Below are 12,880 nucleotides of genomic sequence, written 5' to 3' on the forward strand. Positions count from 1 at the left end.
ACATATATTTATTATACTTTTATTTAATTCTATAATTATTTTTTCAATTATTCTTAAAATAAATTTTAAGTCCCTAAAATATCGTACATATTAATATTTTTTACTTTTATTAAAACAAATATTCAATGTTCAAAAATAATTTCTTATAAAAAAAAATTGAGAAAATAAACACAACTTTAAAAAACCAAAAACAAAAAATAAATCAGTAATATTAATAATTTTCACTGAGTTATTTTAAAGAATAACACAGCATAATTATTAAATAAATATTAGTATATATATATATAAAATAAAAAGGAAAAATATGAAGTAATATAAAAATGAAGTATCAAAATAATGTTTCATCCAAAATGGTTGAGAGATAAATGGTCTCTACTAAGAGACTCGTTTTAAGAATGATGATGAAATCCAGACCAAACTAATGTCTAATTGATGATGATGATGATGCGTATCAGAATCAAAACGAACACAAACAAGTCGAGTTTATCCCAGCTGTGTTTTGGCCAGAATGGTATTATCAGAGCGACTAGATGATTACACTCATTTGCTTCCGAGTGTTAGAAATCCCGATTTCTTCCTGCAGGACTTGGATGCATTTGAGCTGGGGATGTAGTCGGATTCGGTATCGAAATCGATCTTTTTAACTGCTCCGGCCAGCCCCGGGTAGCAAGCTTGATAAGGTCGGGACGCCTTGGTTCCTCATTTCTTCTTGTGCTCTTCTCATTTCTTCAGGATCTGATCATTGGGACATCACAAAATCATGCAATCAGAGATGGGAAGAAACTCAATCATTCATTTATATGATCGAATTGAATTAGCTCGAGTTTTCTGCCTCGAGGCAGATCAAGACGTTGCTGATTGGAACTAAAAACATGAACTTCCCAATTCGATTTGTTATGATGAACCGAATGAAGTTGCAAGTTCATCAGAAGGGCAAGATATTAGCAACATAACTAGTTTGAAACTTTTGCCAAGAAATTTGGCATGAGAAAAAATCATCAATCATCTATTAAAGTGTGAGCAATAACCAAGTGTTAGGAATCACGGATCTCCACAATGGTATGATATTGTCCATTTTGAGCATAAGCTCTCATGGATTTGTTTTTGGTTTCCCCAAAAACCTTCGTACCAATGGAGATGTATTCTTTACTTATAAACCCACGATTAACCCCTAAATTAGCTAATGTGGGACTCCCTCCCAACACTCCTCAACAATCCTCCCCTCGAACAAAGTAAATCATAGAGCCTCCCTTGAGGCCTATGTAGCCCCCGAACAGCCTCCCTTAATCGAGACTCGACTCCTTTCTCTGGAGCCCTCGAACAAAGTACACCCTTTGTTTGACACTTGAGTCACTAAGGCTAGCAACATCTTTGTTCAACACTTGAGGATTCGATTAGCATGACTAAGTTAAGGGCATGACTTTGGTGCCATGTTAGGAATCACGGATCTCCACAATGGTATGATATTATCCACTTTGAGCCTAAGCTCTGGCTTTGCTTTTGGTTTCCCCAAAAAGCCTCGTACCAATGGAGATGTATTCCTTATAAATCCATGATCAACCCCTAAATTAGTCAACGTAGGACTCCCTCCCGATCATCCTCAACACCAAGTCTAAATTCAAAGATTAATCAGGAACATACCCATTCTACAGCTAGTTCAAGCTTGAGAATCATAAATAGAATGTGAAGATGTTGATAACCGGCTAGTGAGAAAATGAGTATGTACCTATGTTCTCCATTAACTTGGGCATCAGGAATACAACAAGTATCATGAATCCCATCATCAGACCCATGGGACTTTTCACAACAGACATTATGGAGAACGGTTCTCGAATCTGTAATGCGAAGAGATCGAGAAATAAAGGGAAATCAAGAGGATAAAACTCTATAATCTATAGTCCATGAAAAGGAAAATAAAAAGAGGAGGTTATGCTGAACAAACCTCATAATACTCTTCATCTCTTAGAGGCTCTAAAACAAGCTCACTCAATGCCCGCCTGTTCTCTGTTAGGGCAGCCTGAACCTTACCTGGGTTTCTAGCGCTAACATCAACTCGAACCTAATAGAAAATGAACAAGAAAAATGAGTCGCATGAAACCGGATTTTTAGAAAGTCTGAGAGAGCTAAAGGAAGAAAAAGAAAACCCACAGGAGAAAAGAAATAGCCCAATGCAGCCACTTCAATCAGATGAGTTCCTGCTGGCACATTATAGCTTTCAAGAAGTTAAGGCATTACAATGAACCTCAGAAACAAATTGCACGAGACCTGTTTGTAAATTAGTAAGGCCAAATTTTGTTGCGTAATTCTCCAAAACGATTAACACTAACTACCGTAAAGCAACGAACAAGCTAAAATCAAGCGCTATATCCAATTGAGAATTATATAAATGACCAGTGCAGATAATTTAATTCACAAAAGGAGCAAACCAATAAGGCTAAAAGTAATATAACTCCTTAATTTCGAGCCAGTTTCGATTAACTCAAAGCATATAAAGGATACAATGAAAAATATCCGTCCGGTCTCAAGAAGGTAATTCTTTGGCCACCATTAAGTATGACCTTAATGTTCGATATTTTTCCAGGAAGCCCATACCCTTTAAGAGCGTTGCCTGCCAAAAGCTCAATAGGATGAATTAGCTCAGAATATAACCAGAACCATCTAATCATAAAATCTCAAGCAAATTTAACATTCATTCCGAATATCGTTGAGTTGACAATTTTAATCTTCATAATGCTAACCTGTATTAAGAATAAATCATCATAATGCTAGGTAAAAGCTACATCCGTACATGCCTCATGTGAAAGGAGTGAAGAATACAAATGCTACAAACCCTAAACCCTAAACATAGCCGACTTGCCTCTCCTCCGAAATGACAGCTTTATGCGGATCTACATAGTAAGGCAGGGATCTGAAAACCCTTTTTTTCCCATTTCAAATCCAACTACCTAGATGCAGATAATGTATACCAGAATTATCAAAGCAACATCACTATTTTAATGTGGACACCTTGAGTTCATGGTGGAGGGGAAAAATCATCTCAAGGATGAAATGGATAATCTTGCAGAGTCCTATAGACATGCTGCAGTTCTTCGGCCCATAACTTACTTCGACCTTAACCATCTAGGAAACCGTAGAAGTAAGGACTTTTGGACACCTATGGCAGAAAGATTTCAGTGTAATTTAGCTAACTTCTACGGGAAGAGATTTACATTAAGTACCAGGATTGACCAGCCTTCCTAACTATTTTCTAATTAAAAAAAGATGTTCCCGTCCATTTCTGCAATATTTCAAAAAAGAAGTCATGGGAGGGGAGCTTGATGGAACATTGGAAGGAGGGTGGATTGTTCTTGCCATTGCCAAAAAACAAGATCTGAAAAACATCTCCAACACTTTTGGTCGGCAATTTTGGGGAAATTCACCGTTTATTTTGTGTTTCCCACACAATATTGGTTTAGTGATCTTATTCAGAAATCCCTCCCAAGGAAAAGGCCTAAGTTCACTGAGGTGGGAAGATTTCATTAGATAGGAATCTGTGAGCGATAAGAACATGGTCAGATGTAAGATATTATTTTTTTCCATTGCCACACTACGAAGTGCTTCTGGTAATCATTCTTCCTTACTTATCAATGTAAATTAGGTTAAAGTATCTTCTCTTCATTTCCTCTTCTGTAATTCTCGTTTTCCAACAAACAATTTTCTTCAAGAAAAAAAAAACAAAAAAGCAACAATTCTACACTTATCTTGAATCCATGTATCAAAAAACATTCAGAACTTTGTAGAACAATAAAAAGAAGAAACATACCGGCAATCTTCACGCGACCATAGATGGTGTATCCATCGCCAGACCTGCGAAACACAACAACGAGATAAAAGACAATAATAGAGACAACTGCGGATACTAAATCGACAGAATCATCGATCATAACATTCTATCTTCGAAAATCCATGTTCCTGATAATTCGAGCACAAACAAAGTCGCAGTGAATTAAAGACAAAGCACCAAAACCTACCCAGTGGAAATCGCATGAGACGGAGACAACAGAGAGAAGAAAAGCTGGAGTAACAGTAAAAGAATGGAAGCTTGGGATCGCATTTTCGATGATTCTTCTATGGCGGACGGTTCGGAACAGGGAAGATCTCGGTCCTCGCGTTCTCAGCTTCCTCAAGGTCCTCAAGGTCCTCAAGGTTCTTCCAAGGAGAAAGGATTTTACTCTCTCTCTCTCGATCCCATCTGATTTCATTTTTAGTTTATTCTTTTTCTTTATTTTTTCTTTTTCAGTCTCTAAACTGTCATAAAATTTATATTTAATAATATTTAAAATTTTCAATTTTTTATTTAGAAAAGGCACACAAAATTAATTTTTTTTTAAGAATATACTAAAAATTAAATTTATTATTTATTATTATCCATTTAATATAATTTTATTTACATATATAATCATTACTATCTTAAAATTGCATTTTTCACACTAAAAACTAAACTATTCGTACTAAATTTATTAATTTTTTTCAAAAAATAATTATTTTTATATAATTTAACTCAAATTTTCTCAATATTTATTGACTTAATTTATTAAATCGTTATGCTTAGAACAAAATATCATAGGTTCGAATTATCACTTCAACCCGCTAAAAATGGTCGAAAATCAAAATAAAAAACTGAAATTTTGTTTGAACCAAAAAAAACATTTTTATTACATCAAGGGCTCAATATCCAAATACGACCCAAACGAACGTTGGTTTCGACTTACTTTACACGGCCAATGGTAAAACACAAGTAGAATTAAGTAATCTATGGTGGTATGAAAATGGTGTTTTTTTTTTTACCCAAAATTGAAGATTTTACAGTTTTCAATAAGAATTTACATTGCAATTCAATTGATGAAGGAGAGAGAATTAAGAATTTCCAAATGCTACAAGCCCAGCTTCTTTGAGAACCATTCTGAAAGATTTGCAATTACAAATCCTGCAAACACCTGCAAGCCACAACACAAAGTATTCAGTAACCCGTCTCCACGAGATGTCGACTCGAGATATTGGTATAAAAGATACTGATGCCTACTGTTCAAGGATTTGATTGTAACATGTCTTTTAGTTTGAATGATTTGTGTAAGAGTGTGAGATCTCGCAGCGTTTTAAAATCGTGAGGCTGACGATGATACAAATGGTAGTGGTGGGTTTGACAATATTTGTTAGTAGTGGGTTTGGACTGTTACAAATGGTATAAGAGTCAGACACTAGGCGATGTACCAACGAGAACGTTGGACCCCCACTAAGGGTGGATAGTGAGATCTTATGTCGGTTGGAGCGAGGAACGAAGCAGTCCTTATAAGAGTGTGAAAACCTCTCTCTAATAAACGTGTTTTAAAACCGTGAGACTAATGGTGATACGTAACGAGCCAAAGTGGAAAATATCTGCTAGCGGTGAGTTTGGACCGTTACAAATGGTATCAAAGCCAGACATTGGGCAGTGCGTCAACAAGGACGCTGGACCTCCAAGAGGGGGATAGTGAGACCCCACGTCAATTGGATAGGAGAATGAAGCAGTGATTACAAGGGTGTGGAAACCTCTCCCTAATAGATGCGTTTTAAAACCGTAAGACTAGTGGCAATATGTAACGGGCTAAAGCGGACAATATCTGCTAGCAGTGAGCCTGGGCTATTACAAATACATAAACAATTCGGGATGTGGATCAAAACTCGAGAGAACGATGAAGAGGTTTTTAGAGGAAGTTTAGAATATGGCGAGTTTTAATGCCTATTTATGGGCGTTATGGAGTTGGAACTTTGTAATTATCTGCTAGTATTATTCTTCTAAGCTCGAGTCTGTTCTCGTATGTCTTTGTATATTCTTTCATTTTTTTTGAATGAAAGCTCGGTTTCCATGGATGCTAATCTATTCTTACTCAAATACAGTCATTATATATAACTCGAGGCTAGTCAACATTTATAGATGCTAATCTATTGGTACTTTCATGGTCAGAATCACAAAGGTAGTTAGTTACCTGAGTCGAGCCAAGCATGTAAACCGCTGAGTAATGACGACCATGGATGAACATGTCAGCCAACATGGCAAGCGGAATGGTGAGCGACATGCCCAACGTTGCCACCAACGGCGTAGTCCATACGACACAGAGTGCCCTGAATACAAAAGAAAAGGTCCAATGTGAGAAGGGATTGTTACGAGTGAGTGAATAGAACACGTTGGAAGGGTCGGGTCGGGTCGGGTCAATTCGATTCGACATACCAGAAGTAATCAGAAAGTACGCTTCCGATGAAGCCATTAGCGAGAACTACTTCTTCCGTTCTAAGAGAGTGAGGAATCGAAAACTTGGGTTCTATTCCCATGGCTGTCAATGGCCAAACTGAAACAAAAAATGAACAGATGTGATACCAATCTCATGAGCCAACCAGCATTTCAAGCATGCTAAAGTGATCTTAATCTTAGTTACCTAGCCACCAAAGTGTAACGAGTGTGAAAAGACCAATGTATCCAAACAGTTTTTGAACATCAACCCTCTCTCCTTCTTCACCAGCAAACTTTTTGAGAAGCACTACAACAGAAAGAATTCAAAGAACTAATCAAATCAATAGCAATACATAAATCTTAAGAATATCAAGAAGGATACACTTTTATTACCGGTGAATAGCCCGTACGACACGGCTGAGAGTAGGCCAAAAAGATCTCCAATGAGAGAGTGTTCGTTGCTGCACCAGAATTTTAAATATCAGGGATAACAAAAACGCCTTATATTGCTAGGCCAAAGACTTGTTACAAATGACATATCCGGAGTTATCGATAAGAAATATTGTGAGCTTTCTCTCCAGGTTTTAAAATGCATATGCTAGGAAGAAGTTTCCACACCCTTACAAGGAATGCTTCGTTCCTCTCTCCGACCGATGTGAGATCTCACAATCTACCCCCTTAGAGGCCCAGTGTCCTCGCTGGCACACCGCCCGATGCCTGGCTCTGATACCATTTGTAACAGTCCAATCCCACCACTAGCAAATATTGTTCTCTTTGGACTTTCCCTTCTAGGCTTCCCCTCAAGATTTTAAAACGCGTCTGCTAGGGAGAGGTTTCCACACCCTTATAGGGAATGCATCGTTCCTCTCTCCAACCAATGTGGGATCTCACAATCCACCCCCTCCCCCCTGGAAGCCCAACGTCCTCGTTGGCACACCGCCCGGTGCCTGGCTCTGATACCATTTGTAATAGCCCAATCACACCACTAGCAAATATTGTCCTATATGGACTTTCCTTTCTGGGCTTCCCCTCAAAGTTTTAAAATGCGTCTACTAGGGAGAGGTTTTCACCCCTTATAAGGAATGTTTCATTCTTCTCTCCAACCGATGTGGGATCTCACACAAAGGCTGTAGCCTAATAAGATTTATGGTTTTAGTAACGGTTATAAGGATGGATTAATATCCTTAGTAAAAGCATTCAAAATTTTAAATGCTTGTGTTCTATCAATGATTGTTCATGCAATAGTGATAATATAAAGCTATATGCATATAGTTTGTCACTCCAGCTTGACTAATGAAGGCAGAAATTATATGAATCAAGCATAGATCTACAAGCCAAGCAAAGAGCTGTGGTTCAAAAGAAAGGGAGGACACATACTCAGAAGCAGTTAGTTGTGACTCATCAGTGGCCCAAGTTTTACCAAGAGTTGTCATAATAACACCGGCCATACTGACAAAGACAGCCACAACTTTGACCATATTTAATGAATCTTGGCCAAGAGCAGCACCAATGAACAGAGTAAAAAGTCCGGAAGTAGAGGATAAGACTGTTGTACTGGCGACACTGGTCCGTGCAAGTGCAGCATTTGATAGATACTGCAAAAGCAAGTGAGTATTAGGAATATCATATCATCCAAGGTTCCTATGATGATCGCTGAGATCTACACATTAGAGATGTCTGATGGTAGAGACTTGCAAATTAAGGATGAAAGTGCAAGAAACATAAAGACAGTTCAATGTGAATGATTCCCGTCAATGCCTCCGTATGGAAGATTTTATAATCCGATACACCTCGGTGGCAGTCAAGGCAAGGAGATATCGCACAATGCTATAGGGGTTGACACAAAGGAATCTTATGATCTTCATCAGTGACAAAGAACATCGCCTCATTGTGAGATCCCACATCGGTTGGAGAGGGGAACGAAACATTTCTTATAAGGGTGTGAAAATCTCTCCCTAGTAGACGTGTTTTAAAACCATAAGGGGAAGCCCAAACAGAAAAGCCCAAAGAGGACAATATTTGCTAACGGTAGACTTGAGCTATTACACCCTTATAAAGAATGCTACGTTTTCCTCCCCAACCGACGTGGGATCTCACAGACTAAAAGACAAATAAATTGGATCATAATCTATCGAACCAAATAAGTCAAAGACATGTGCTAACTTGCCTCGGTTACAAACCAGATGGGGGCGATGTAAAATCCATATGCAGCAATTTCCTTGTTAGTAAGCTCTTTCTCTTGTTTCAATATACATGGATCATCTTTGTTTTTAGAAACCAGGGGACTTCCTTCAGAATGAGCTGAAAAATCAGCATCACTGTCTTTTCTAGTGAAACTCCCCTGAAGTTCCACATCCAAGTTTGTCTCCTCTTCACTTTTAGAAGAGTGGGTTCTTACCAAACTACAAAACCAATCCTTAAGGAATGCTATTGGGAGGTACACTACCATGAGAGAAGCTCCAAGATATGTTATGGCAAATGGCTGCTTATAAGCAGTAAAAATGTCCTGCAAAGAAAGGGAACCATAAAACTTGATCAAATTTTAGAAACATCGAAAGGCTTCATATCTTTTAAACAAATGTCACCATTCAAACAGCTTTGAAATGGAAGGCCCAGCAGAAAATAGTGTCCTGATTCTGGATCTCTAAAGCAGTTCAACAAATCTTTGAAAACGTATTTGAGTTTCTTATCTACAAGTGTGAGATACCATATCGGTTGGGGAGGAGAACAAAACATTGTTTATAAGGGGTGTGGAAACCTCTCCCTAGCAGACGCGTTTTTAAAACCTTGAGGGGAAACTTAGAAGGAAAAGCCCAAAGAGGACAATATTTGTTAGCGGTGGGCTTGATCTGTTACAAATGGTATTACAGCTAGACATTAGGTGATGTGCCAGTGAAGAGGCTGAGCCCCGAAGAGGGGTGGATACGAGACGGTGTGCCAGCAAGGATGTTGGTTCCCGAAAGGGGGTGGATTCTGAGATCCCATATCGATTGGGGAGGAGAAGGAAACATTGTTTATAAGGGTGTGGAAACCTCTCCCTAGCAAACGCGTCTTTAAAACCTTGAGGGAAAGCCCAAAGAGAACAATATTTGTTAGTGGTAGGCTTGAGCTGTTACAAATAGCATCAAAGCCAGACACCGAGCAATGTGCCGGCGAGGAGGTTGAGCTCCGAAGGGGGGTGGACACAAGACGGTGTGTCAACAAAGACGTTAGGCCCCAAAGAGGGTGGATTGGGGGGTCCCACATCGATTGGAGAAGGGAACGAGTGTCAACGAGGACACTGGGCTCCAAAGGGGGGTGGATGGTGAGATTTCACGTCAATTAGGGAAGAGAACGAAACATTGTTTATAAGGGTGTGGAAACCTTTCCCTATCAGATGCGTTTTTAAACCCTTGAAGAGAAGCCCGGAAGGGAAAACCCAAAGAGAACAATATCTATTAGCGGTGGACTTGGGCTGTTACTACACGACACTAGATGTCGTTTCATGGACTAAAGATAATTCTACCATAGCAACCAAAATCCCATTACTCCCAGCTCAAATTCAATCAAAATTCCAAAGTCAAACTACAGGGAAAACCCAAACCAACAACAGATCATTCAGCAAACAAAGCATGAAACTCCAAAAGAAAATGCAGAAAACAAGTTGCAAACTAAGAATCAAACAGTGTGTGCATTGCAGCACGCATAAGCAAATTACAAAAAAAGTCTGCCCACCATAACAAAATCCCAGCTAAGCTCAACAATCAATTAAGCTGCAAACAACTCAAGATCTTCCACATTGAACTCAAGTACAAGAACAAATCGAAACAGAGAACGAACACATACCTGCGTCACTTCGGCTGAGGTTACCCATATGATCACAACAGTCACTATGAGGAACAAACCAGCCTTATACCTCCAACCCATCAAGAAGAATCACGAAATTCGAAAAGGGATCGGTGTCCTTCTCGTAGATCTTCAAGCTTTTCTTCAAATTTGACCGGTTGGCGTTAGGACAACGAGAGAGTTAACGGATCTTGGAGGGGGGGAAAGTGAAATGGTGGATGAAAAAGAACAATGGGGACCGGGAGAACCGGTGGTTCGGGGTGTAAAGGGATTGTTAGAGAAGAGAAATGCAGAGAGATGAAGAAAATACGATGTTGAAGAATTAAGAAGAAGAAGAAGAAGAATTAGAATGGAAGTTATCGGTGGTTACTTCCAATGTATCCCTCCCTCGGCTCGCTCGTCCTGTTCGCCGTCCCTCCAGCTCCAAAAAAAAACCCATTAATCATTGAATTCCGAATTTTTTGGTCTTCATTTTTTCTTTAAATATAAAGTTAATTTCTCTTAATTTTTAAAAGAAAAAAAAAATAAAAAATATAAATTTTCTAATAAATCTCTCGAAAAAAAATTAAATAAGTCAATGATTTATTAGACTAAAAAATAAAAATTTAATGAAAAAGATATCGTAATAGCTCAAGTCTACCACTAGTAGATATTGTCCGTTTTAGCCCGTTATGTCAACTTCACAATTTTAAACCCTTATAAAAATTATCCGTTCTCCTCTTCAACTGAGGTAAAATCTCACAATTTATCCTCTTGGGAGACAAGCGCTCTATACCTATTTGTAATAGTCTATGCCCACCACTAGCAGGATAGTGTTAGTTTTAATTTGTTACGTATCACCAGCAGTCTCACGAATTTAAAATGCTTCATAAAAGCTTTTACACTAAATGTTTCATTAATCTCATAGTTCCAAATGATTTCATCTTTATACTAAAAATTATTGCTTAAGACTTTTAAATTTAAATATTACCGTTTGAAAGATATCCGTCCGGACCCGTCGACCGACACCGTTTTGTTGCTACTTGTTTCGTTTTGCCATCACATTCGCGGCCGTACTTGTAGGCTGCCCCGTCCCTGTCGCAATCGCTGCCCGTCTGCCCTAATAACTTTTCGTATTTTTTAAATGTGAACGCCGTGATCTTTAATCACGCGCCCGCACTTTCCCTCGTTTGGTTCCTACCACATCCAACGGCTCACAATCACCGAAATACTTCCCGGCAGATTTGAAGCCAGAACCAATTGTTGTATTACACGTGGCATTTCAACATCCTCCTACGCGGCAGATTCCGAAATCGGAAGCCCTAGAAACGAACAAATCGTTCTTCTTCTTCGCCGCCAAAGCCCTAGACTGATTGCTCTCGTCGATTACTTGATTTTGATCTTTTACACTCTATTTTCCGTAGCGTTTTCCTTTGATTTCATTCGAAGAGGACGAAAATGCTCCATGATTCATCGTTTTCGATTGATAATTTTCTAGAACTGCACGAATCGGCTCTTTGTTCTGTGAATCGATCTTGAAGATCGATACTCCAATGGTGTAATCATTGAATCTGTGATTGTTTTCTGGTGAAGATCATTGCGGGAATCGCAACAATGGCGAAACAGGACATTGACCAAATCGTGGAGATGATATCCAAATCTTCATCCATCACTGCTGGAATTTGCACTAGCAAACGGTTCATTCGGTTTGATTCTAGTTCCATGAGAATTTGTCTGCACCTTGATAGATAATCGCCTTGAATTTTGTCTATAGTTGTTTAAATTGGTACAATCTGCAGAATGATGAACACCTGACCGTACATCAGCGAGGGATTAGATTTTGATTTTGAATCTTTGATTCCAGTGTTTGTGTTTCCAAATTTATCACAAATCTCATTCAGAAATCGCCGTCGTCTCTTCCGCTGGAGGAGTTGATGAAGGCTTTAGAGGCACCGCCGGATTACCTGGATTCTTCATTAAATTTCACTTGGTAGCTAAATTTCAAAGGTAAAAAAATATGTTATTAAAACCATCGTTTTTATTTAAATTTTTTTGAATTAGTAACAAAACAGAGAAATTAAAAAAATAACAATAATAAATAAAAATAAAAAAACCAAAATATGTAATAATATTATATTTAATTTTGTTCTAAAAAGTGTAATTGATTTTATTTAAATTTCATAAAATTAAACGTTAAACTTAAATTTGTATTGCAATTTTTATTATATTATTAAAATTCTCTTAAATTCATCAATTATTTTTCAATAAAGCTAGACTTAAAATTTCTTCAAGCTCAATAATTAAAAAAAGAAAAAGAAAACCTAAATTAATGCACAAACTTGATAATTAAATAAAATTTTCAAACCCGACAAATTTGGTTTAAAAAAAATCTAGTGTAGTATAATTTTCTTCAAAATTTCATTAATTTTGATACGTGTATTTTCTGTTTATATGATTAAATAACTAAAATATAGATTCGACACTTTGAGGTTGTGTTTTCTGTTTTCTATTTTACCTCGAGTTTAGTTGGCAACTGTTGAGATTGGAATTCTGAGCAGACGGCTAGTGATAAGCTGGAGGAAGGTGAGGATGACGTCAAGTCATCATGCCCCTTATGCCCTAGGCGACACACGTGCTACAATGGTCGGGACAGAGGGTCGTGATCCTGCGAGGGTGAGCTAACTCCAAAAATCTATCCTCAGTTCAGATTGTAGGCTGCAACTCGCCTGCATGAAGCCGGAATCACATATAGTGGTGAATTCGTTCTCGAGCCTTGTACACACCATCCGTCACACTATGGGACGTGATGAAACCCACGTAACGTACTCC

At 38.2% G+C, this 12,880-nt stretch overlaps 2 protein-coding genes across 2 annotated transcripts; both read right to left on the minus strand.

Annotated features, from left to right (window-relative positions):
* Positions 1–315: 315 nt before the first annotated feature.
* On the minus strand, positions 316–4,247 carry LOC111446728 (ER membrane protein complex subunit 7 homolog). Its single transcript, XM_023085665.1, has 7 exons — positions 4,011–4,247; positions 3,803–3,846; positions 2,500–2,608; positions 2,149–2,212; positions 1,943–2,059; positions 1,727–1,835; positions 316–735 (listed from the first exon to the last, which is right to left on the minus strand). The coding sequence occupies exons 1-7, from the start codon at positions 4,091–4,093 to the stop codon at positions 641–643; spliced, it is 621 nt and encodes a 206-aa protein (XP_022941433.1). The 5' UTR covers positions 4,094–4,247; the 3' UTR covers positions 316–640.
* A 567-nt stretch (positions 4,248–4,814) lies between these two features.
* On the minus strand, positions 4,815–10,508 carry LOC111446727 (uncharacterized vacuolar membrane protein YML018C-like). Its single transcript, XM_023085664.1, has 8 exons — positions 10,073–10,508; positions 8,415–8,753; positions 7,625–7,842; positions 6,641–6,708; positions 6,453–6,554; positions 6,248–6,365; positions 6,006–6,141; positions 4,815–4,976 (listed from the first exon to the last, which is right to left on the minus strand). The coding sequence occupies exons 1-8, from the start codon at positions 10,151–10,153 to the stop codon at positions 4,914–4,916; spliced, it is 1,125 nt and encodes a 374-aa protein (XP_022941432.1). The 5' UTR covers positions 10,154–10,508; the 3' UTR covers positions 4,815–4,913.
* Between the last annotated feature and the right edge of the window lie 2,372 nt (positions 10,509–12,880).

This window comes from Cucurbita moschata, unplaced genomic scaffold, assembly GCF_002738365.1.
Source record: "Cucurbita moschata cultivar Rifu unplaced genomic scaffold, Cmos_1.0 Cmo_Scf00008, whole genome shotgun sequence".
Lineage (NCBI taxonomy): Eukaryota > Viridiplantae > Streptophyta > Magnoliopsida > Cucurbitales > Cucurbitaceae > Cucurbita > Cucurbita moschata.

Coding starts and splice junctions, on each gene's coding strand:
- LOC111446728 (XM_023085665.1), bottom strand. CDS start 4,093: ATGCGATCCCAAGCTTCCATTCTTTTACTGTTACTCCAGCTTTTCTTC. Junction 2,609..3,802: donor TGGTCGCGTGAAGATTGCCG/GTATGTTTCTTC, acceptor AGCTTTTGGCAG/GCAACGCTCTTAAAGGGTAT. Junction 1,836..1,942: donor GAGATGAAGAGTATTATGAG/GTTTGTTCAGCA, acceptor TTCGCATTACAG/ATTCGAGAACCGTTCTCCAT.
- LOC111446727 (XM_023085664.1), bottom strand. CDS start 10,153: ATGGGTTGGAGGTATAAGGCTGGTTTGTTCCTCATAGTGACTGTTGTG. Junction 8,754..10,072: donor CCTCAGCCGAAGTGACGCAG/GTATGTGTTCGT, acceptor CTTTCTTTGCAG/GACATTTTTACTGCTTATAA. Junction 6,142..6,247: donor GTACTTTCTGATTACTTCTG/GTATGTCGAATC, acceptor TTTTGTATTCAG/GGCACTCTGTGTCGTATGGA.